Source organism: Grus americana, chromosome 10, assembly GCF_028858705.1.
Source record: "Grus americana isolate bGruAme1 chromosome 10, bGruAme1.mat, whole genome shotgun sequence".
In the NCBI taxonomy this organism is placed as follows: Eukaryota; Metazoa; Chordata; class Aves; order Gruiformes; family Gruidae; genus Grus; species Grus americana.
In genome coordinates, this window is record NC_072861.1 from 23,334,404 (window position 1) to 23,359,153 (window position 24,750).

At 60.3% G+C, this 24,750-nt stretch overlaps 1 protein-coding gene across 12 annotated transcripts in view; it reads right to left on the bottom strand.

The window, feature by feature from the left end:
- TLE3 (TLE family member 3, transcriptional corepressor) overlaps window positions 1–21,088 on the bottom strand; it is a 30,263-nt gene extending 9,175 nt beyond the window's left edge. For 3 of the 12 annotated variants that reach the window (XM_054837406.1, XM_054837403.1, XM_054837398.1), the window contains exons 1-9: window positions 20,691–21,088; window positions 20,096–20,229; window positions 19,905–20,005; window positions 19,715–19,778; window positions 18,671–18,715; window positions 10,272–10,334; window positions 9,676–9,750; window positions 2,700–2,901; window positions 1,294–1,310 (exon numbers count right to left, since the gene is read on the bottom strand). In XM_054837406.1, the coding sequence (XP_054693381.1) occupies window positions 1,294–1,310; window positions 2,700–2,901; window positions 9,676–9,750; window positions 10,272–10,334; window positions 18,671–18,715; window positions 19,715–19,778; window positions 19,905–20,005; window positions 20,096–20,119 (591 nt within the window). In that variant the 5' untranslated portion in view covers window positions 20,120–20,229; window positions 20,691–21,088. Of the gene's footprint in view, window positions 1–1,293; window positions 1,311–2,699; window positions 2,905–9,645; window positions 9,751–10,271; window positions 10,335–18,670; window positions 18,716–19,714; window positions 19,779–19,904; window positions 20,006–20,095; window positions 20,230–20,612 lie in introns of all 12 variants that reach the window. The other 9 variants (XM_054837401.1, XM_054837399.1, XM_054837395.1 and 6 more) reach the window with 6 other exon arrangements.
- Between the last annotated feature and the right edge of the window lie 3,662 nt (window positions 21,089–24,750).

Below are 24,750 nucleotides of genomic sequence, written 5' to 3' on the forward strand. Positions count from 1 at the left end.
AAACGTTCCTAAGCTCCTCCGCCTGCCTTTCTTCCCCGGCTGAAAGGGAGAACTAAAGCAGTTCATGTTTCTCCTCAGTACCCAATAAGCAGCTTTGGATAACACCGGGGTCTTTCTTCTCAGGCAGTCATGCTGAAAAACCTCGCAGCTACCAGAGAATCATGTCAAGCATTTAGAGGCATCGATCCATTCAGCCCGCCGCTGGCCCGCCGCCAAGAAACTAAATATTTTTTATTGCACAGGCAAGGCAAGGAAAATATGAATGACTAACTCTGATTATCGTGCACATTAAACCTCCGCGGGGAATACCCCGTATTTTATTTTATACATCAGGAACCTTCCCATCTCTGACGGCCCCCGCCCCGCCGAAGGAGCAGGTTAATGACGCCCAATTCCCCTCTCCCCCCTTAACGGGCGCTTTTCTTCCCATCCGCCCCCGGCTCTCAGAAGGCCCATTTGTGGGCTCAGGGATGGCAGGAAATCGCCGCAAAGCCGCGGCTCAGCCGGGCTTTGTCCTGCCAGCTCTTCCTCCCCGAGACGGCAGCATTGTGCGCCCCAGGGGCGGGGGGCACGGGCTCAGCCCCCCACGGGGAGGGCAGCCCCCCACAAGGCTCCCACCAGCCTCTGCCCCCCCCAAAAAAAACCCCCACAAACCACATTCGCCGCCTTCTCCATCCATCCCCGGGCACCGCACCCGGCCAAAACCAGAACCAAACCGCCGCTATTAACACCGAGGCGTCAGGGACGCAGCTGAAAAGCAGCCGCGCCGGAGGTGACGGTTGCCCTCCACCACGGTTATTTAGCTGGTTAGTTAACTGCTTGACCTTCCAAGTCCTACTTAACACAGCGTAATAGCCAAAACCCATCCCGACAGATTAGATGACCCAAGATAATAGAAGAGTGATCAGGAATAAAATAGCTTTCCTAATCGCCGAAGGATTTTTAGCCACGCGGACTTGACTGCGCTCATTCGCAGGGCTTAGTCAATTGAAACCGAATCTCGAAGCTCTGCAGCAATCAAAAAGATTTAAACCAAATCTCATAACCGGCCCGGAGGAGGCGGCTCCGCTCACCCCGGCACAGCCGACAGCCCAGCAGCTCTTCCAGCCAGGGTGGGGCTGGTTTGGGGGTTTTTTTTTTTGCTTGCTTTTTTTTTTTTTTATTAAATAGGACCTGTGCAAAAAGCATCCCTGGAGCTCACGCCCAGAAGTCTTGTTTTGTAAAACAATAGATACAAGAAAAACATGCAGCCACCAGAAACTGAGGGAAAAAAAAGGAGGTAATGGCACTTACTGCACTTGAGTCTCGCTCTTTTAGAGGAAGCCGGTGTCAGAGGTGAGGTCACAGCCAAAATAAAAAGAGAAGGCAGATAAATAAAGCAAGTTAGAATAAGTCTTAAAACAGAAAAATAAACCTAGAAGCTCCTCCTCGCGCGGTCTCCTGCCTTAACTCAAAACCTAGCTGGGCTCTTTGGCTTTGCCTTAGGATCCCCGTCCCCTGCCCACCCAGCTCCCGCTGCCTCCTGCCCCTTTCTTCTTATCCCCGTGATTTATTTGGCAAAAACAGCGGAAAGGGGAAACGCCCCGAAATGCCAACGGAACGGCAGCAGCTTAAGGCTCTCGTACCCAACGTCACAAATCCCGGAGAAGGTCCCGACCGCCCGTCCCCGCAGCCACGTTAGCGGCTGTGGTTTAGCCGTTAATTTGCACACAGCCAGCCCCGCTTTCCCCGGGATCTCCTGGTCATTTGAATCCACACAGAAAAATGAACGTAATTGGGTAATCGCTACCGATAGCTGCTCCTCAGTGGCTTTCACCGGGAGGAAAACCACCCCAAATCCACCAGCAGCAGAGCCCTGCAGCTTCGGGAGGCTCTTGGATAACTGCCCTGCGAACGGGCGCATTACGGGGCAGATCTCAGACCTTCGCGTGGGAACGGCCTGGGGGATTCGCGAGGAAAATCTTCAACGCTGGTGGTTTGCAACCGAACTCAAGCATCATTTTTTCTTCCGAGAAGATTGTCTTGCTGCTATTAGTAAGCAAAACCAGCAAGTTGGCTAGTGAATATTGCTGGTTTCCAGCCCATCGAAAGGCTCTGACGGCGATGGAGAGGAGGAGGAGGAGGAGGAAGGCTGCTTCACCGTTAAGGCACGGCTGAACGGGGACGCAGGATTTGCAGCCAGACTCCATCAAAGCCCGCGAGGACTCAGACCCGCGTGCGAGCTCAGGGGGCACGCGAGCAAATCAGCCCGACAGAGGTCAAGCTGCCGGCGTCATTTCTCGGGGCAATTTGCATTCCCTGCCCTAAACGAGCCAGGGAAGCAGCAGCCTGGAGGCAGGTCCCCTCCTCCCCTGCCACCTCTCAAAGACCCCCCCGAGCTGCTCCCGAGGAGCATCCTGACCTCGGCCAACACGAGCGCAGGGAAAGCTTTGGTACCGCCTGGAAGCTGCTGCCGGGAACCCCCCGCCGCAGCGGCAGCACCTCCCTCGGCCGCCCCGGCTGAGCCGAGGAGCTCGAGCATCCTTGAGGGAAAGCCACATCCCTAAAAGCGGAATCCCGACCCCTGAAGCCCGCTCCCAAGGGACTGGGCCGTGGGAGCAGCACCATGCCTGGACCGGGGCATTTCTCACGCCGGGGGATGCAGCGATGAGCAGCCCCCGCTCCCCCGGGGCCGTATCGACCCAGCCCCTCACTCTCACCTCTGTGGTCCAGGTCGTGATGGTTTTTCTCGTCCTTGACGGCGAGGTGTGCCTGGCTCCCCAGGGCGCCGAGAGCCAGCAGCCCCGAGCTGCTGCCGGTGACGGGCGGGATGCCCGGCGGCTGGAGGCCCGAGGGGTGCGGCGGCAGCTGGACCGGGGGCCCGTGGGCGGCGTGGGAGAGGTGCTGGGCCTGGAGCTGCTGCTGCTGCAATGAAACCACCAGTGAGCCGGGGAGGGGGCAGCGGGACCGGGGCAGGGGGGATGCGAGGCATCGAGCGGTGGCACGGCGGTGGGAGCAGTGCCGGGAAGGGGCACGGCCGGCATCGCGGCGAGGTGATGCCCCGCGGAGTTGCCCCGCTCGGGTGCCTGGAAGGAGAAGCCCCGTTAGGAGGAGGGACGGTGGGTGCCCGTGCACGGCCCCGGGGACGATCCTCACTGCAGGCGGGTGGCACGAGCGTGTGCATGGCACGCGCACCCCGGGCCAGACTGCAGGAGTCACCCTTAATTCAAGGCAATTCACACAATCACTGCAGACTTGGCTGGTTTTGCTTTTTGGTAGGTATTAAGCAAAGAAAATAATAAAGAAATACCACCCAGGATGCAGAAAGCGGCTCTGGCTGGAGCGCCAGCTGCTAAACCAGATCAGAGAAAGAAAACTCGAGCATCCAGGGTCCTCGCAGGCCACCTCAGAAAGGAAAAGTTTTGCTTATTTGCTCAGGACCAGCTTTAAGGCACCTGATGGGGAGAAGAAAACTGCCGCACGGTGCCTACGCCCCATCCTGCCGCTCCTGTCCCCCTCTGACGGCAGCGAGACACCCCCTGCGCTGGGGACGGGGCTGGCTGAGCCACGGGTGCACCCTCTGCCCCCGCAGCCCCCAGCACCCCCGCAGGCAGCTCCAGCCCGGCCGGGAGGGTGCAGGGTGCCCCGGCTGCCCCCCACCTCCCCGGGGTTTTGGGGTGCTATGAGCCACAGCCACCCCCGCACCCACGCCTGCTCGCTTTCAGCTGGAAAAAGCCGGACTACAGCTTTGGGGGCGGAAGGAAAAAACCAAAACGCATCCCCTGGTGTTTCTATTTCAAATACAAACTTGAAAACAAGCTGAAATCTGAGTTGCTGGCTATCAGTACATGGTCTGCCCTCCGTGGCGTCACCCTCAAGAGCCCCAGGCCACCGCTCCTGCGGCTCCTCCGCGCCAAGGACAGCAGCGGTCCAGCCAGGAGGGTCTCGGGGCTGGTGCTCGTGTTTCCGACCCTCCTGCCTGCACCCACGGCCGCCTCGAGCAGCACCCAATTAGCTGCCGGTGAAAGTTGCCTTTGGGCAACTGACCTCCAGTGGGAATCACGGGCTGGGGGGACGCCCAAGCCGCAGGGGAGCCCCCCACGCCGTCCCCAGGTCCCCGCAGCCAGCTCAGATCAGGTTTTCTCCCTCCCTGGTGCCACCAAGCACGGGAGCAGCAGTCACCAGACCGGGCTGTGCGTGGTGGAGGATCCTGCAGCACCAACCCGCAGCCCTGCCCGGGGCACCCCGAGGGGCACGGACGGAAGGAGGCAAGGGCCCTTCCTGCAAGCTGCCGAGGGGCTCAGTCCCAGCCCCGCACCACGGGAGTGGGGGGCTGCTGCCATGCCACCGCAGCACGGCTCAAAGCACAGCAGGAATCCACCAAAACCCCCTCCCAGGTACGGGGGACCCTACGTTTCCAACATTTCCATCAAGGGAATTTCCAGCACATCTTCCCCAGCGCTGCAGGGGGACGCACCCAGGTGCCCCCGAACCGGCCGCTGCTCTGCAGCGCTGGGGTGACCCCGGCACAGCCCGACAGGGCGGGGGGTGACACCCCAGTACAGCCCGACAGGGTGGCACCAGTCCCTGCGACAGCCCACAAAACACACGGGGAAAGCAGCAGAAGGGGGTTTAACCCCAGGGGTCCCACACTCGGCTTCACACAGGGCACGGCTCAACCCTGTCGTGCACAGGAGCTGCACTTAAAAAACTCTTCCTCCCACCCTCAAGCAAGGCGGGTGCCCTCCAGCCCCCCACGTGCCTGCAGCCCCCCACGCACCCATGGTGCAGCAAGCGGCTCCGCCGCAAAGCCGCGCACGGAGCTGCACAGCCCCAGCGAGGCGGCGGGCAGGCTGCACGCCCTGCACAGCCCTCGGTGCACCCTGCGAATCCCCGCCAGCGCCCACAGCCCAGCTGCAGGAGCCAGGATGCAGCTTTTCGGAAAAACCCCCACACTGAGGCCATGTCTTCAGGGGAAGCACAGGTTCCACCCACCTCCCGACTAAAGGACCTATTTTAGGGGGCAGCAGGAAGGGCTGACTTGCTGTCACATGCCGATGGGCGCAGCGGGACCCGGCAGCCTCTTGCTGCCGGGTGCAGGGAAATCAGGTGGGCGACCCAGGGGGGGTGGGCGACCCACACCTGCCGGGCTCTGGTTTCTAAGCCTTGTGCAGGGGAGAGGGAAATCCCCAGCCAGGATGCAAGCCGGGGTCAGATCGGAAAGGCAGTCGCTGCAGTTTCAGGCTGAGGAGATGCATTATCTTGAAACGCAGCTTCTTCCAGGCAGCGCAGAGGTCTCAGCTGTGGCAGAAGCCAAATCGAGAAGGCAATTAGGCCTCTGCAGTGCTGTTATAGGAAAAGCATAAATCATTGTGTCCTCGAAAAGCAGGAGCTTTTGCCTTCTGCTGGGCTGCTCCATCCACAGGGCAGAGAAGGGGAAGCATCCTCAGGACCTCCAGGGGAGAAGGAGTCCTCAAACCGGTGCGTGCAAGGCAGCGGCGCGAGGAGAGCTGGCTGGCAGGGCGGGGGGAGCACCACGGCTCGGGGGGGTCCTCAGCCCCAGGGGCTCTGCCGGACCGTGCTGGTGCGTCCCTCCACAGCGTGGAGCACGGTCCCTGCCTCCTCGCCACGCGCACGTACCGAGATCGATCCCTCCGACACCAAAACAAGAGGAACAGAGCCTCGGCTCTTGCTGAAATCAATGAGGCTCTTTACAGTCCCAGTCTCACGTGATTTCCCCCCATTAAGCGAGAGGCAGGGCCGGCCATTATCCCAGCACATCACCCTGGAGAACGGCCCCGATGGTTTCCAGCGCGCTGCACTCCTCTCCTGCAAGCTTTCCAGCGGCGCCCATCACCGCAGGGCTGGGCTGCGCAGAGATCCGACGCTTTATCCTCAGCAACCTCCGGCTTCCACGGTGGGCACAAACATCCGCGCTGGGCACAAACATCTGCGCTGCATAACGCTCCTCCCAGGAGCTTTCCAGCCTGGGGTGACAACCCCCCGCAGCAGCAGGAGCCCCAGAGAAGGGGGGGGGGGGCGGGGGGGACACGGTCCCACGGGCACCCTGGGACCACACAGCAACGCTCCAGCCCAGCGACATCCGTGGGCGTCACAGCCTCGGCACGGCCCCGGGAGACAACGTAGCTCCACCGCGAGCAAGTGCAGCAGCACCCGGTCGGGACAGGGCAAGAAGAATCACCACCCTGAGCCTCACCCTCCAGCGGAGCGGAAAACTGCGGGGTTCTTCCTTTTTTTTTTTTCTTTTTAAGCTGCCAGCAAATACATCCATCACACGGCTCGGTGAGCTGCGGGGGACTGGCCCTGCAAGGTCTGAGCTGCCCTGCAGCAGCCCCGCTCCGGCACACGGGGGTGGAAACGAATGTCAAGACACAACATCCCACTGTGATCCCCCGAGATATCATTTAAAGGTGCTTTTCTCCCCTTTGGCAGGCAGGAACCGGTGAGCAGAATCCATTTGGAAAGTCTCCTCGCCAGGCAGCTCCCGTTTGAAGCCTCGTCCCTCCATCCGGCGTCGGGGCTGGGCTGCACGCAGCTCCACGGAGCAGCAAAGATGGTACCCCCACACCTCGGGGCTGCAGACCTCCATCCCGGCCCGCTGGAAGGAGCCGTGCCCCGGCCGGGTCACTCCCACGGCAAGGAGAAGATGACGAGCCCAGCGCACATCCCCGCGGCGTGCCCGTGCAGGTGCCGGAGGATCCCCAGGCTCCGCTCGCAGCTCCCCACGGCCATCTCCGCCATCCTTCCCGGCGGCATCGCTCCACCGCGTTTGTGCGGGTTATCCCAGGGAGCGGTCGATGCGCAGCGCTCGGGAATCACGTCCTGGAGACTCTACGGAGGGGGATAAAACCCACCCGGGACTCCACGGCGCGGAGGGATGCAGCGGAGCTCGGCAGTGCTGCTGGCTTGGCGTCTTCTCTGCTGAAAAGCCCACCTTCCCTCCCCTGCCCCGCACGCTCCTCCCCAAAAAAAGGTTGTTTTTAAAAACCCTTCACGCGGAGGCTTGCTGCAAACAGCCTGGGGGAGGGCAGGCTGCAGGAGCTCTTCGGCCACCTCACCACCCAAAACACACCCCCCCGCCCAGCCGCCCCAGGTGGGCGCCCCGCGCCTCGGCCGGCGGCCGGCACAAGACAGGGTGCTCGCCTCGGAGCGGGATCGGGGTCCTGCCCGCCAAAAAGCCGTGCAAACGGCACGGTACACGCGAGGGCTTGGGGCAGCCTTCCAGGGCCAGCGACGTTCCCAACACCTCTGCGGCGTTCCCAAGCTGAAGGGCAGGCTCAGACCCGCTCAGGATGCTGCACGGGGGCTTCTCATCCGCTGGCGGGACCCCACGCCGGACCGACTTCCCTGCAGAGCCCGGGACGCCAGCCTGCAGCAAGAGGGTGCAGGCAAAGGCGCTGCAAACCCGGCCCCGGGTGACAGCGGGGACATCGGCATCGCCCAGCCCCCGGGTCGGAGACGCGCAGACACGGAGATGTTTTCCTTCTGGGATCCCTCGGAATGTGCCAGACAAATATGGTTAAGATATGAAGAGGTTACAATTTACGAGAAAGGCTGGCAAAGAATATCTCGTATGTAGAGTGTTTTTAATTGGATTATGTACATCATGCTTCATGCCTTTGTTAACCGATTTAATGGTTCACCACTTAAGTTCACCACTTGCGTTAAATTTAGTAAAGTAGTCTAATCATTTCCAGAGCTATAACCAAATCAAGGGCTCAATTTCACAGAAGCCTGAAGCAGAGGAACTGCGAGACAATGGCCTAGATGCATAAAATTAACAGTTCTTGACCTCAAAAGGGGCAAAAAAGAAGGTTTTAATGATTTGGTGTGGGTTTTTGTGTGTGTCAATTTTGTTTGCAGCACCTGCACCAAGATGCTGGTGCAGTTTATAAATAGAGCCGCCTCCTCTGGCTGCAAGGCACAGCAGGAGGCGCCGGTCGTGTCCCCGTGTCCCCCCCCACATCAGCGGCCCATCCCCGTGGGACACGGGGGGGTGCAGGTCCGTGCACGCCCCAGCGCGCTGCCGTCTTCCACTCGAGAACAAACACACACAAGCGATCTGGCCCCCGTGAGCAACCCTACAATAACAAACCGCTGCACGCACAAGAGGGGAGAAATTCTGTTTGCTGGAAAAAACCCAAACCCTCTCAGTTTCACATCTCGGGGACGGGGGGGGGGGGCACCGGGGCAGGTGCAGCAGCCACCGAGCAGCACGGACCCGCGACCCAGAACAGCTCTGCATCTGCCCGCAGCACGTCTCGGCCGAGCTCTACCCCGCTCTTCAGCCACCAAAGCGCAGGGCGCTGCTCAGCACCTTCTGCCCGGGTCCCTCCCTCGACAAGGCGCAGCGGGAGGAGACGCTCCCGTCACCCATCCTGCCCGGCTCAGCTCCGCGCTCCCCCGGCTGCCCATAACTCCTGCCGCCCGAAAGTTCGTCAGGCAAAGCGATTAAATGGCTGGCTGCTTAATGACAGGACGACACTCGCTCTGATCCGAGGAAGCAATTACCTTGAAAATGGGGGTCATGGGCCCCGCTCATTTACCTTAATTGAATTCCAATATCTGCCTCTAGCTGCCTGGGCTCCTGGCTGAGACTTAAAGCAGCTCAAAGCCGAGCGTCTCCCTCGCTTGCCGTCCCCGCCGCAGACGCACCGGTTCACCTCCCAGCCTGCTGGGAAGGTGCGAGGTGCAGGCAGCAGCAGGCAGGAGGCCAGGCAGCTGCACGGTGCTGCCCGCCACCCCGCGCGGACCCAATAAGAGATGGTCCTGTGCCCGGACCGCTTCCCAAGTGCCACCGCCACACAAACCCCACCATGAGGGACCTGGCTGCAGCCGAGGTTTTCCTCGGCCCCAAGGGCTGCAGGAACCCGGAGCACGATTCTGCACTTGGTGCTACCCATAAAACCAGAGAAAATTGTAAGAGCAAGTTAAATGCAAAGAACCACAAAGATCCTCGTAGCTTAAGAAAGAAGTGCAAATAGTTACAAAAAAAAAAAATTAAAAATCCGTATTTTCTGTAAAACAAGCACCAAAAGCCAGAGGAGCTCTGGAGCCACCTCCCCAGGACACCGGCTGGGGACACTGGTGTCCCAGGGTTAAGGGAGCTCCAATGGAGAGCGGGTTTGCTGCAGGACTGAGACCATTACATTAAAGACAATAAAAATTGTTAGTCTTAAAAAAAAAAAAAAACCCACCCAAGAAAACCACCCAAGATCTGCGAGAGAGAGCCCGGTAAGACGGGAGCGGGTAAGTCAATGCATGGAACAACAACTCCGTCAAGTTTACAGCACATTTCACATCAACAGCACACGCAGAGACACGCCTGGGCTCAGGGGGCTCCGGGAGGGCTGCCGGGCACCCAGCCCCGCTCCGCTCCCCAAACGCTCCCCGGTCTCACGGAGAACACCAAATTTGGCTGGCGGAGACTCCCGGTGCCGCATTAGCACGCGGGGAGGGGAATCGGGCTGTCCCAGCAGCGGCTGCCGCCCCCCCGTCTCGCTAGATGCCAGATTGGGGGAGTTCTGGTGGTTTGGGGGGGCTGCGGGATGGCTGGGGTGCTGCGACCACCCTTCTTTAACCCCGCCTGAGCGCAGGATTGCCTCTGGTTATGGTAAATGATAGGAATAAAAGGGGTATACACACGGTGAGAGGCAGATTGGGAAGTCCACGTACCCCGATGATAGCATTCAACTCCGTCATTGTCACTTGCTTGGCACGCTCAACAGCCTGTGCGACTTGCTGTTGGTGCTGCGGGGACAGAGGTGCGCGGCCAGGTCAGAGCTGGGCACGGGGGCACCCAGCTGAGGTGTGACCCCCCCGCAGCCCCTCACAGGAGTCAGTCACCCCTTTTTTTTGTCTGTATTTTTGCTCGTGAGCCCAGCAGCCCGGGCACACCTCCCCGCTCCATGGAGCACCGGGTGCAGAGGGAGCTGGAGCAGCCCCTCGCAGCCTCTTTTACTCCACGGGCTCAGTGCAGACTCCCACGGCCAAGCAAAGCCCCTCGTGGGGTCTGGCTCCCCCCGTGGGGTCTGGCTCTTCCCCATCCTGAGGGCTTTGCAACGCACACACAGGATCTGAGCCCCCCCAGAGCAGCCCCACACCCCTAAACCACAAGTTTGGTGGGAGCAGGTCCGTGACCCCTCAGGGGACCCCCCCCCCTCAAGGGGCACAGTGCTGACTTCCTGGGGAAACACCCCCACACCCACCCCCCACATGCCCCCCCCCGGGAGAAGCAGCATCCCCCACCTGGGGTGTAAAACCACCCTTACCTCTTGTGACAGAAAAGGCATGATCTGGGCTAAAATCGTATTCAGTCTTTTAGCAATTTCTGTCTGAAAAAAGGGAAGAAGAAAAAGCAACAGTCAGTACCGAGCAGCCTCCCGTGGGCTGCACGAGGCTTCCCGGCAGCAGCACCGTGCATCCCCTCCCCGTGCATCCCCTCCCCGTCCCCCCACCACCCCCAGCCGTGCAAGAGGAAGCGGTGACTCCCAACGGAGGTGACAAAAGCCATTCGTGCACCCTCTGCGCTCGCCAGCGCAGGGACACGGCCCCGCTCCCCGTACCCCCAGGACACTTTGGTCCCCTTCCCGTCACGGGACGGAGCGCCACGGACCAGCCCCAGCAGCTTTGCACCAGCCTGGATTTCCCGGGCCAGGCACTAGCACGGCTCCCCGTCCTCAGAGCAGCCGCTGCTCTCCAAGGAGGCCGGATCACGTAAAATCCATTTTGCACGTCTAGCCGGGATCACGCACAGGGACAGCCCCTCGCCATCGCTTTCCGCTCCCGGCGCTTCTTTGAGGGCATCGAGTTTCTTCAGAAGAAACCTCCGCAAACACACGCGGCCCCGCGCAGCGAGAGTTTAGCCAAGAGGAGGGCTGGCGGGGGCTGCGCACCGCCCACGGCTGCTCTCAGCTCCGTACCGACGAGGCTTTTCCCCACCCCAAAACCGAAGCCGTTCGGGCGCCTTTCGTCATCCTCGCATCACACTCGGGAAATTTAACGCGTAACCGCTTACACCCGCCAGCTCGACCGCATTATTGGGGAGTTTTACAACAAACCTGTATCGCCGAACTGTGGTTTCTGCAACATCTCCCTTAACCCAGAATAAGGTTTTCCTCGAGCGATAACCCCAGCGCGTGTTTTGGACGAGCCGGGAGGTGCCATCCCGCCCCGCAGACCCCGCGGATGCTCCCGCTCGGCACGCGGAGCTGCCGGATCGCTGCCACCCGGCTCCCAAGAGTTAACGCCGGCTGCTCCGCCGGCCGAGGCAGCTGTTAAAACAGCTTTTGGTCCAACTCAAACACGGCCCGAGCGGCCGCGAGGATTCAGCGCCGCAACAATGGCCGGAGCCGAGCCCTGGCACAGAATCAAACGCCCAGAAATTCCTTCCGACAGCCCCGAGCAGCTCGTTATCAATAACACAAGTGATTAACCGGGTCTCGCTCCAGCCTCCCCGCCGGCAAGGTGCCTCCTCCCCGAGACGGCCAGCACCCACCCCCTGCTCGGAGGGCCCCCGTATGCTCCCCACATCACCACCCCCAGCACCCCGAGGCTTTGCCCTCCCTGATGCCCATGGCTTGGCCAAGATGCGCCCGCAGCAGCTCTGATTTTTAGTCCCAACCCCAGTGGGGTGCCGACCCAGAGAGGGGCTCTCAGCTCCACCTGCTCTCAAATACTGAGAGAAAAAAATTCCGTATATCATAGTCTGGAGGGAAAAACCCAACAGACACTCAACCCTTGCTCTGAGGAGCTGGGCAGTGGCTGGGGACGCGGGCGTTACTACAAGACTAACCTAACAAGCACAACCAGCGTGCCCCAGCACCACCATAAGGAGATGCCAGGAGAACCCCGATCCCACCCCGCAGAGACCCCACAGCCACCGGCGCTCGGGGACCTGCCGTGAGGGGTCCCCACAAACACCCGCTCGCCGCTCCTGCGGCACCTTCGCGCAGGCATCGCCGCTTTCAGCTTCAAAGCGACGGGGATATTTCTGGACCTCGTCTTTTCCGAAAGCGCCCCGGTGATCGCGTTACACCTGATGCTTTTATTAGCCCTTCCAGAGGTCAGGGGAACGTGCTGGCGCGCTGGGTCAGGGCAGAGGCGTCGGGAAGTGACCACGGTTTGGACTCGGGTACCATCGCCGCAGCCGCCAGGATGATCACGGACCCGACGGCGAGGACGCGAGGCTCATCAGGCGGCTGCCGAAGGCACGATACTCCCTGCCCAGAAGAAAAGGCTCTGGCCAGCGCGAGCTTTTAAACACCCAACGTGCGCGCATCACCCACCGATGGCTCCGCGCCCGTGAAATCGGGCTGCAAGCTAAAAGCGCAAACACCAAGCCCGGTCACGGCGCCGCGTCCGAAGGAGTCACGCGGTGCAGCAGCGTGGGCTGGCGCCGTGCGTGCCGCCGGCCGCCCCGCTTCAAAGCGGCAGCGGTGCCACCGATAACCGCCCCGGTGCTCGCATCACGCGTTGCTCAGCGATAGGTAAACCTCTTTAAAGGCCTTTTTGGCACTGACGCATCGATTAGATTATATATAAACTGCAGCTCCATTAAATATTTATTCCTTCAGACGAAGCCTATTGGATTCTGGATGCAACAAGCACTCGGCGTATTGCTCCTCCGGCACGGTTGCTTCTCCTTCTCCCAGCAAATTCTAGAACAAACGCAATCCTTATTTGAGGTGAACACAGTGGTGCCAGCACGAGCAGTCCCTCCGGCCGCGCGTCGCAAAGGTCACTTAGGTGTAAAGGAAAAAACGCAGCATCCGAACAGGCCACCCCCGCGGAGAAGGGACGGAAGGCGCTGGGTTTTCCCCGGGCACCATCGAGCGCTAACACGGTCCAGACAAACAGGAGGCACGACGACCCATCGCCTCCACGTTTAAGTCCAATTCTGCCCAAACTTCCAACAAAGATTTGAAGAAAAACTTGGCGCTCCACAAAGAGAGAGACTTCCCACGTGGGATTCAGCGAGCAAGAAGATATTAGATGTCCAAAATATTATGTTTACGACTGTGAGGTTTCCTGTTAACACGAGATTCGACGATCTTTAAATATTTGTCCACTTTAACTTTTCCCGTTCCCCACCATATTAAACTCTAGTTGTCCCCATTAAAAGTTTAATCGGGAGCGAAAGGGGATCCTCCGGCGTGCCAGAACAGGGGAGGGTTTCAGGCCCACCACCTTCCCCCTAGCAGGGCTCATTCATCACCTCGCCTCACAGCGGCGGAGCCCCCCGAGCCGCTCCTGCCAAGAAAAACCTCCATTCCCCCGCCGCGGGTTGCCATGGCAATCCCAGCCTCCGCATCCCCTCCCGACGCCCTGCATCTTCGCTGGACCACGGCACGCAGCGCCGAGACGGGGGCTGCAAACGACTGGTGGATACAAGACCGGGGGCTGCGTAGGGCACCCCGGGAGAGGCACCCACCCGCGCAGCCCAGCCCCGGCACCCACGGGAGCGCCTCCCAGGACGCTCACCCCAGGCAGCGGGATGCCGATGGCCGCTCTGTGCCCCGCTCGTTAAAAAGGGCAGGGAGTCGGGAGAACCTGAAATCCCGACTAATCCCCGGCCGCCCCCCGCCCCTGCCAGGAATCTGACCTGCTGCTAGACAAGAAACACTTCTGGGGTGGTGTTTCGCAAGCAGGGAAGGGGTGGGGGGGAAATCAGAGAAAACATTTGCACTGTATATAAATCAAGAGACAGACCGCTTGGCCACAGGCTGCAAGTCCTGTCACCCGCTCTTAAAATGGCCAGAGCAGCTCCCAGCACCCAAAGCACTTCAGGGCACCGAGCACCGCTGCTGGAGCCGAGTCAAGAGCCGGGCAGGGGCTCCGGCCGCAGCAGCGCGCGGCGGCATGGTGTTAAATAGCTGCGGGGCTGGCTCTGCCCGGCAGCCCTGGCCCCCCGTCCTCTCGTCTTTACACCTGGACACGGCAGAGGGAAGTTTAAAAATAGCTCTGCTGGCCGTCAGTCGGGGATACGCAGAGCGGAGCTGAAAGGAGCAACCTTAAAAATCGCCCGAAGCACGCGAGTGCGAGCAAAGCCCCAGCCTTGAACAAGGGTAGGGGGGCGAGGGGGGCCAGCCTGCACCCCGGCGGGACTCGGCACAGCACCCCACAGGCATTGCTCTGGGCAAGAGATGCTCGCTCTGCCGAAATCCGTCACGCTGGCCTTAGCTGAGCAAGCAAACGGGAGGTGCAGGGCTGCCCCAGCCCCACCGCTGCCCTGGGGGCTGCACCCCCGGGCTGACCCCAGCACCCTCGGGCAGGACCCCGGGGCACAGGACCAACCCCAAACCCCCCCTGGGGTTCCCGGAGCCCTCGGGGCCAGCGCTCAGCCATGCTCTGGGGACGGAGGTGCTTGCAGAAACCAGCCCTGCTCTGCAGGAGCACCCCCAGCCTCCCAAAGCACACACCCCCCGACCCGGACAGATTCCCCGTGAACCTACACGGTTTTGACACGAGTCCCGCCAGCGCACCAGAGCAGGCCATCTCCGATGCAGCCTCAGAACAGATTTTGGGCCACAACCTGCCGTTGCTTATCAATTGAAACGGTGGGACGCAGGCTGGAGACAAGGGGCTGGAACACACAGCACCACTCAGCGGACCCTTCGTCCACTTGAAAAAGAGGTCAAAACACTATAAAGACTTTCCACGGCAAGCGTACACCCCCGGAGCAATGGGGCTGGTAGCGCTGCCGAAGGCGATGGTCCATGGGATGCAGGAACGTGGCATCAGCATCATCCCACGGTTCACGCAAGACTCCCGGGGAGAAGCACCCAGCTGGAGCCCCCAGCTTTCTCCTGGGCTCCAAAGCCACGAGTCACCCCACAGGCACCCCAAGACGGGTCTGCACCACCGCAACCCTCCTACAGCCACCCCAGGGCCCCCCCTCCCCGCCCAAAACCTCAGCCCTGGAAGAGGGTGGCAGGGGCGGTCGGAGAAAGGCAAGGAGTAAATCACACCACCGGTGAAGCACCAGAAGCATTTGTTGAAACCAGGATATTGTCTCTTTAAGCACATGAAAATAAGGCCCTTGAGCAGTGTGGTTCTCACTCCGGCGCACAATTATGGGTACTTTCAGCTGTCTACCACTATTTCAAGTGCTCTCTCCAACCAGGCTGTCAATGGCATGTTGAAAGCTATTTGTGGCTGCTATCGTTATTAGCAAAGTGGAGAGCTTCACTGATGAGAATTAAATTCAGGGAGGGGGTGTGGAAGGGCAGGCCACAACCCCTCATTACAGAATTACCACCACCACCCAGGCTGCGGGGGGGCAGAGCTCACCCAGGACCCCCAAAATCCACCTGGGACCCCAAAACCCTCCCGGGGCTCCTGGTGCGTCCCGTAAAGCCGAGCAGCCCACGGCAGGGAGAGGTGACGCTGCCCGACAGCTACTCCCTTCTACCTTAGAAGACCTGAGCGTATCACACTAACAAATGAGATGGCTTCTGAAGTATTTAGCAAATTATTACCTGGCACTCCTTGCTAACAAGCATGACAGAAAGTATATTGTGTTCCTGGAATATTCTAGAAAAAAAAAAAAAAAGCATGCCTCTCTTCCCATGGAAGTGTCAGGAGGGTTTAGGTTTGTTCCAAGCATGAAGTGTTTAAGCACGAAAACAAGAAGTGCTTATGTGGAGAGTTCTCAGCCATGAAAAAAAAAAAATATCAGCACAAAGGTTCTCCCCTCCCAGGTGTCCCGTTTCCCCACACAAAATTAGTTTTTCTTTTGGAATCGTTATTCCCTCCGATTGATTGCATTCGGCGATTATCTACAGAGATCTGAACAAAAACAATGCCAAAACAACAGGGGAACGAAAGTTTCTTTTGTAAACATCAATTAACCTTTTAAAAAAAAAAAAAAAAAAGAGTTTTGCTCAGGTTTAGAAAGAAAACTCCCAACCAGCCTCAGGTTTAAGAAAGCTGAGCCCGGATAAGAGAGTGCTTCATTCAGCAGGAAGACTGATGTAAGGAGCAATTCACTGCGTTATATGCAACAAAGTGGGTAGTCACTTCCTAAATATTTCCTTGCATATGGAGTTGTTTATGAAACTACATTTTTTTCTTAACAAGAAACAAAAAGAGAAGAAAGGAAAAAGGAAAAAACCCCACACGCAGCCACATATGCACACACTTAATATTCAGCGTAGAAGAGATAATCTGTTATATAAGCCCACAGACAGACAATCCCCTTTTGCTTAAAGATGAAGTATCCATCAATGTTTGTCTCAAGCAGATGTAATCACAAGCAGTCAAGTCTGGAGGGCAGGACACTGCATGAATAATTCAAGCACTTCAGTCTACTTGATTGTGTGCAGATAAACACAAGTCAACCGCTAAACAGGTCAGCTGATAAACTTGTTTGTTCAGGACTAGCCACCCTCAACCAGATGCAGGCAGGACCACGCTGCAATTAGCGGGGGATGCCTTTCGGGGGGATGCTGCAGCCCAAAAGAGGGGCAAACCCTCCCCCGGCACCCGCTCCGGGCCGAGCTCTCCCATCCCTCCGCTCCCTCTCGCCCCATTTTCGCCTGGAAGCGCGCTCGGAGCAGCTCCGGCTGCTTTGTTTTCCTCCAGCACCATGCACATTGCTGTCAATTAAAGAACAAGACAGCTTCACCTCCCCAAACTTCCCCCATCAGCCCAGCACTAGGCACGCAGCATATGTCACCAGCAACAACTACAGCAGGCGGAGGATGCTCGGCGCAGGCTGGAATCATCCGGCGAAGATTTAGCTGCTGAGTTGCAAGGCAGCGAAGCTCCCAGCAAGACACACCGACCACGCAGGGCCTCCCCGGGCTGCAAACGCTGCGGCGTGGGAACTGCCACCCTGCAAAATCCGGGTCAGGAAGGGCAGTGGCATCTCTGCCCGCAGGCGCCTGCACCAGCCCCACGGAAAACTGCCCCTGGGCATTTTGAGGCGCCTCAGTTAACCCTCCAAAACCATCCCAGACGCTTTGCCTCGCCGAACGCCACGGGGAAGACACGCTACGTGGTCACACCACAAGACGGAGCGGATGGTGGAGCGGCTCCATCCACACGCCACCGAAGCCAGAGCCCGTAACAGAGTCTCGCCCTCCAGCCCCCACGCTCATCCCGTGGTGCAAACCCTCTCAGATCAGTTTTTGGTTGCAACCACGCACGGGTGGAAAACACACTGCACGTCTCAGGAAACAGCAATTGCTTCCAAAGCTTCGATCAAGGGAAAAAGCTCAATGTCTTGCTGCATTATTTCAGCATCTCCCAGCGAAACGCTGCAGAGCGAAGCCGTTCAACACCGAGCAACCAGGTGGTAAGAGGCACTCCCTCTCCCGAAAGCAGCCCGCACTTGCGTTACTCCAGTCCCTCGAGCGTTTCTGGAGAGGCCGCAGGGTCCGTGTCCCTCTGGACGCATGCAAAACGGGGATGGGGTCCTCGCAGGAGGCCACCACAGGCCTAAGCAGAAGTTCTGCATCCAGGGGCATTTCTGAGTTCGCCACGGCAAACCGCGCCCGAGGTTTCCCCGAGCTGCGCACCAGCCCCCCGTGCCCCCGCTTGCCCCGGGCGTGGGGGACCCCGGCCCCTGCGCAGCTCCCCAGGGCTCCCCGCAAGCAGCACTGCCTCGCAAGGACACTTCTGTCCGGGCAGAAGCAACGAGGAGAAAGAAGTTGGGATTATCTGCATGCGAGAAGATATTTTTAAAAATCTGAAGACTAAGCAGTAATTATTTTCGTTACCCTGTGACTACGTACCAGAAAGCTAAAGGGAAGTGCGCGCGAAGGAGAAGAGAGGCAGATTCACAGACACGCTGCTTCACGTTTCATCAGTCGGCTAACGACACTTTCTTGCTTAGGAGGGTGATGCTGCTATTAAGCAAAACTACTTTGGAGTTGAATGGGGCTGATTTGCGAATTGCAAAGTTGATGTCAACTTATATCTGCTTTAAGTTCTTAATTAGAACTACTTCTAAAACCAGTAAGCAGCAGCAGCACAAATAATCAGGTCTAATCTCAATAATAACTTTATTCCTTTAAGTTTTACCATCATGTGCCCAGCCTTTAGGCTCTTTAACTATAATCTTATCAAGGTAGCACACCATTCTGCTACGGCCTTCTATATTTTTTCCTTCAGGCAAGTCACATATTAGAGGAGACTGGGGGGAAAAAAAGTACCAAACATTGCTTCATTTTCCAGATGCAAAGACAAATCCGTGACATTGAGCAACACACCATGAGATATCGGTATCCCTGAAGATAATTCCCTTCTAAGTCTCACGCTACAGCGCGGCGAGTATCAGGGGTATGACCTTAGAAACAGTCGCGTTGTACCAACAACAAAACCAGAGGAAAACGCAGGAGATAACAGCATTTTTCCGAGCGCCGGGAACGCATTATTCCAGGTACCGACCTCCCAATGTGGAAGGCAAGGCTATTTTCACCTCTTCGCATGAACTCTCTTTTCAAAACCCAAGTTTCTCCTGAATACAGGCAAAAAACCCCACCGGCCTGCCGTCAACCCGCAGTTCCGAATATAACTGCAGGGCCACGAGATCTCACCTGGAGTCACATCCCTGCCTCCAGCACTTATTCCCCATTTAGTGCAATCAGGGCCTATTTTATCTCAGGTTGAGAAAAGGGCAACAGGAGATCAATCAATCACAATTTCCCCCCTTTAAATTACTCACCTGTTTGTGCATTTCAATATTCAAACCATACGACATTTCATAGTACTGGGGAATAAAAAAAAAAAAAAAAAGAAGAGAGAGAGCCAAGAAGAATTTGAATTAATTTAACATAAGGTATTTGCATAAGGTCATTACCAGAAAGCATCCCGGTCAAAACTGTGCTTAAAGCATTCGTAGCCAAGGAAATTATACCTTATAATAAGCAGATGTTTATAAGGTTTAACTGGCATGCATTTAACAAGAGGACACTCCTTTTTACTCCTGTTTTCTCCTCCTAAGCTACTTAGAAAAACAAAGAGGCGCAGAGCTGTGTGACAGGCGTCTGCACAGCCCTGGCAGAACAGGTACAGCCCGTAGTCTGGCCAAAAACCCAGTTTCTCACTGGGGGGGGGGGGTGGATTTATTCCCTGCCCCCGGTCCAGCACCGCTGCTGGGTGCCCCGGCCCCTTCCCCCCCCCCCCCCCCCGGGAAAGGGGGTGTTGGGTCCGGCTAAACCCATCGGCAACCCAAACGATCCCACCTTGGGGGCCCTGTGATGCAAATTTCGCAAAAAGCAGCTTCTGCGGCAACCCGAGAGCCCACGTTCCCCGGGGGGGTGGGGGGGATGCCCCGGGGTGGGTTCACCCCGCTCCACCGAGCGCCCCGGGGCAGGGAGGGGGGGCCAGCCCGGACACCTCCCCGGGGGCACCCCCCGGCCCCCGGGGCCGCTGCTCCTGCCCCCCCCTACCCCCCCGGGGCTGCCGGCGCCGGCAGAAAGGGGTTAACAGGAAACTTGTTATTGTGCTTCCAGCCGTCTCGGTCTCTGCTGCGCCCTGGCACCAGCCGAGAGCGGCGGGCAAGGGCAGGGCAGGCAGGGCAGGCAGAGCAGGCAGGCGGCCCCCTCCCTGCCCAAACCGGGGGCACCGCGGCCGGGTGTCAGGGTCCCTGTGCAGGCAGCTGCCCGTTCCGTGGGGGTTCCCCCCCCTCCCCTTTTCCCAGCGCACGGCTGGGCTACCGGCTAATGACATTTACAGCCTGATCCGAAATCTGATTAAAGTCTCTTACCATAACGTAATGGCGCTGCATTTCTGTCTTCTCGTTCGCCAGCTTATCATACTCCACTTTCAGGCTGGGGGGGGGGGGGCAGAGCAGAGGGGTGAGACCCCGCGGGCAGGGAGGGCAGGGGAAGGCAGGGGAAGGCAGGGGAGGGGAGCGGCGCTGCCCGCAGCCGCGCCCCGGCCCCCCCCGGGCTCACCTGTGGTACTGGGCTTGCAGGAACTGGAACTCGTCCTTGATCCGGTCGCAGGACTCGGCTACGGTGAATTTGAAGCCCGGCTGGCCCGGCTGGTGCGGAGCCTGGGGGAGCAGCGGGGAGAGGCGCTCAGCGGAGGCGGGAGGGGGGTGGAAGGGACGCGGGGAGTGGGGGTCGGGGACACCTGGACTCACCGGGTGCCGGCCCTGGGGGTACATGGCAGGGCTGGGGCGCGGTCACTGGAGCCAGCCGCGCCGTGCCTCGCTACGGCGATCGCGACGTGCGCTGCTGCCCGCCGGCCTCGGAGCGCTCCCGGAGAGGCCGAGAACTGGAACAAAGAGACGAGAGGAAAGTCCGTGCGGGGGGCGGAGGAGGGAGGGCGGGGGGGGGGGGGGGGGAGAGCGGGCCCGGCCGGCCCGGCTCGCTGCGTGCCCCCCCCGCTCCCCAGCGCAGAGCACCGCACCGCCGGGGAGGCGCTGCGCGCCCGCGGAGCCGAGCCGAGCCCGGCCGAGCCGCCCGCAACCGCCGCTCCGCGCACCGCCGGGGCCGGGTGCCGATCCTCCCCGCCTCCCCGCCGCCGCCTCGCTCCGCGGTCCTCCGCTTCCTCACCCCCCCTCCTCCCCTCTTCCGGCACCCGCTCTCGGAAAAAAGAAAAATCACACCCCCCCCCAAAAAAAAAATAAAAAAGCAACAACAACAACAAAACCCAACCAAAACAGCCCCGGCGGAAGGAGGATCCCGCGGTATTCCTGCTGCGAGAAGAAGGGGGAAGCAAAGCCAGGAACTAACGCCGGAGCACGACGGCCATGGAGGAGAGGAGGAGGGGGGAAGAAGGCCGTACACATCCGACTTCCCGGGCGCCGCGGACATGCGAAGTGCGAGCGGTGCCTCCGCCGCGGCTCCCCCGCCCGGGGGCGGCCGTTCAGCTCCGTCCAGCCGGCATCGCCGTAACTCCACAAGTCATGCTGCCGCTGCTCCGGGGTGCGGGGCGGGGGAAAAACCGGGGCGGGGGGGGGGGGGGAGAAAGAGAGCGAGAGCGAGCCGAGCGCGGGGTCCCGGGGCGGGGCGCCCTGCGGAGCCCGAGGCCGGTGGAGCTGGTGCCGCCGAGCGGAGCCCGCCGCGCCCGGCCCCCGCGATGCCGCCGCGGAGTGAGGCAGCGCCGAAGCACGCGGTCCGCGCCGCCGCCGCCAGAGCGCTGGGGCGGCGGGGAGGGGGAACAAAACCCGGGCGGCCTCTCCGCCGCCGACCAATAGCGAAACGGCGAACCCACGTGGGGCGGGAGAAAGAGGACGCTGACTGGGCGCCGCCGGCGGCGACGTCACAATGCCAGCTTGTGTCTGAAACGATGTAGCGAGAGCGGCGGCGGGGCTGCCCCCCCCACGCCACGCCCAGCGCCAGGCCCCGCCCAGCGCCGCGCCCCGCCCACCCCCGCTCGGTTCCCCCCGCCGGCGGGTCTCGCCGCGGGAAGGGCGGGAGGGCTCGGCCCGGAGCGGCACCGGAAGGATCGCCCTGCCCGTGCGCTCGTTACATCGGCAAAGCAGCCCAATTAGGTGCTACGAAGCAAACCGAACCGCTTCGTCACTTCAATGTTCTCGCTTACACGAGCCGCGGTACCGATAAAACGGTCCGTACGGCGGGAGGGGGACGAGCCTCCCGCCCCGGGAGGAGCGCGGCAGGACGGCAGCCCTTCCTCCGCCGGCCCTCCCCGCTCCCCGGCGAGCGCACGGCCCCTTTGATGTGCCGGGCCCGGCGGAGGCCGCGGCCCTGCCCGGTGCAGGGGGGGGCGGGGGGAGCAGAAGGGGCCGGTGTCCCCCCCCCCCCAGCGCCTCCTTTCAAGTCTGAGCGGCTCTGTGGAGCATCACGGGTGATGCCAGCACCGTTACACGCCCCCGCCGAGCGCCTCGGCTCGCCCCGGCCCTGCCCGCCCCGCGCAGCGTGTTTGCGGGGGGACACACACGGCCCCCCGGCCTGCGGAGCCGCCTGCTCACCCCGGCGGGCCTCGTTACCCCCCGGGAAAAGAAGCCCCCACGCTCGGCTGAGCTTCATGCGTGAAAAGGGGGGCGGCGGGGGGGGGGGGGGGGGGCGCGGCCCCACGGGTGGGCCCGGCCGCGCGCGGCTCCGCGGCACAAAATGGCTCCTCTCCCTCACGTCACACGGAGCCTCCCCGCCCCACGTGGGAACCCTCCAGCAAACCCCACCCTCTAACCAATAAAAAACCCCGCTCACCCTGTTCCTCTAACATCATTGGCTGAACCCAACCGGGCTGTCGCTCCGGGGAGGGCGCTGTCAATCAAAGCCACGCGGGGCCGGAGCGCTGACAAATGCCGCTGCTGTTCGGCCCCCGCTGCAGCCGCCGCCCGCCATGGCGGCTTAATTAGCTCGGAATGGCTTTTCCTCCCAGCTCAAACAATCTGTCACTGCCGCGCGGCGGAGGCAGCCATGCATAAAAAAGTAAGCAGAGGCTAAATATCAATTTGATTTTGTGTATCAAAGGAATATTTTAGTTTTTCTCCCTAGTAATGAAACGTATCCATTTAAATAAGAAAGGGGGGGGGGGGAAGAAACCCCCAAAGCCCCCCCCCGGCCGGTCCCGCCGCCACGCGGGGGGCAGGTAATGTGTCGTCCCCTCCGCTCCTGGGCGGGGGCCGGGGTCCCCCCGCGGGTGGGGGTCGGGGCGGAGCGGAGCCCCCCCCATGAGCCCCCGGTGCGGGGTGCTGGGGGGGGGAGGGGTTGGGTGCCCCAGCCCGGAGCCGCCCCCTCCCCCCCCCCCCCCCGGCCCCGCCGCTAATTGGGTGCGTTCCGGCTGTTGACGTGACAAGAAGTGTCAGGGCCGGGCGCTGCCCATTGGCCGCCGCGGTCGGCCCCGCCCTGCCCCCACGTGGGGACCGGCCGAAGTGGCGGGAACGACGAGAAACCCGGTGCGGAATTCTCCACCGGAGCCGGAGCCACCGCGCTTCTCCCCCCCCCTTCCTTCCCCCGCGGCTTCGGCTGCCCGCCCCCTCCTCGGCCCTTCGGCCTCCTTCTCCATTTCCCCCCTCTCCCGCTAATGTTGCAATCTCGCCTCCCTTTTGCTTCGCTTTCCCTCTGCAGAGGCAGCAGCTCTCTGTAAAGCCCCCGCGGTGCACGTCAGGGTGCACGTCAGGGTGCACGTCGGGGTGCACGTCGGGGTGCACATCGGGGTGCGAAGCCTCCCTGGGACTGCAGCCCCAGCAGACCGGCTGCCTGCATCAGGCAAGCAGACACTGGGAGACCGCGCGTGCAAGCCAGCATGGGGGAACGTGGGCCCACGGTGCTTCGAGCCGCAGGGGGGGCTCCTGGGGCCACCCGTGCCCGGAGAAACAGCAAAAACTAACGGCAGCTAGTGACCCTGGAAACATTAGTGGTGAAACCGGTACTTATTTTTCCTGCAAAGTGCTTTCTCTGGCAGTTCGTTCTGCCAAGTACATCCAAGGCGACATCTATTTAGTGGAGAAACGTGACCGGCGCTCCCGGTGTCACGCGCTCGCGTCGCTCCCAGGAGGATGGCAAAGCCAAGCCAAGGCACCTGAAAATCCTCCCCTCCACGAGGCCCTCGGGGACGGGACACGCGCTGCCCTTCCTCGCCGCGCCGCCCCTCCTCGCCGCCCGGCACGGCGGCAGGCTGCCGGAGCCGCCGAGGCTTCCCGCGGGCTGCTGGAGGATGGAGGGATGCAGGATAATTCTCCAAATGGCTGCGCTTTGGCCTCAGCGCTCGCTCTTGGGTTTGCAGATATTTCTTCATTTTTCATGGCTGGGGAAGGTTAATTGATCTTCCCCCTGGCAGGTTCCCCCCCGTAGCTGCCGCGGCGCGGGTGTGGGTTTGGTGCTGCTGGGTGCTGAGCCCCCGCGAGCCCCCGCCGTCTGCTGAGCACTCGCACCCACCGGTGATCCCTGCTCTGCGCCAACTGAGCTGAGAAAGGGAAATGCAAAAACCGGGGCGATTCCCGCAGTGGGGCTAAGCCAGACCCTCTGCCCGAGGGGTGTTCTGGGGCCTGACGCGGGGGACACGGGGGCGTGGGGAGAGGACTGGCAAGCAGCGGCTTTGCACTGAAAATTCATTTCATTGCTCAAAATAGAACACATTAGATGAGCTACTTCCCTCCCTCAGTGGTACTTATGGACAAATTCTGATTTTTATTTAATGGTTTCCCCGAAAAGGTTGTAATTTTCTTCACATTCCCATCTAGCTCTAACTCCAGCGCTGTTGTGGTGAACTCAAACGACCGAGAATGCCTCTCGTTAATTGATATTCCTCACGCTAGGACTGTACTGAAATAGCAGATGTTTTATTTTAGCTTATTAAAACTCACCTGGTTGGACAAAAAAAAATAAAAAAGAACTATTAGGGGTGAAAGGAAACGTTCTGGTTCATATTGATTTAAAATCTACTTAAATTGATATTTGCACATCCCAATTATAAACCGTGATCTTTTCCTATAAGTTATTTTTTTTTTCTGAGGGTTTTTTTTCCCTTAATGATCTTAGAAAAAGCCTCAGTGGGAGAAGCCACCGTCTCGTCTGCCGGCCAGCCCGTGCGGCCACGAGGTGCCTTTGTCACCGCGGGCCAGGGACGTCGCATCCCTCCTCCGCGGGCGCAGCGGGGCAGGAGGGAGGCAGGGCGGGAGGCACCTTGCCTTCTGCCCGGTATGTTGCTGAGGATGAGGATGAGGACGAGGGCTCTGGGGACGCTCGGCGAAGGCCAGCAGCCCTCCGCAGCCTCGCGCACATCATCCAGGTGCTGCGAAGGGCAGCTCCCCAGGAGGAGGTGGCGGTGGAGCGCAGTGGGGTGAGCAGGGTGCAGGAGGCATTGGGGCCCTGCGAGGCGACGCGG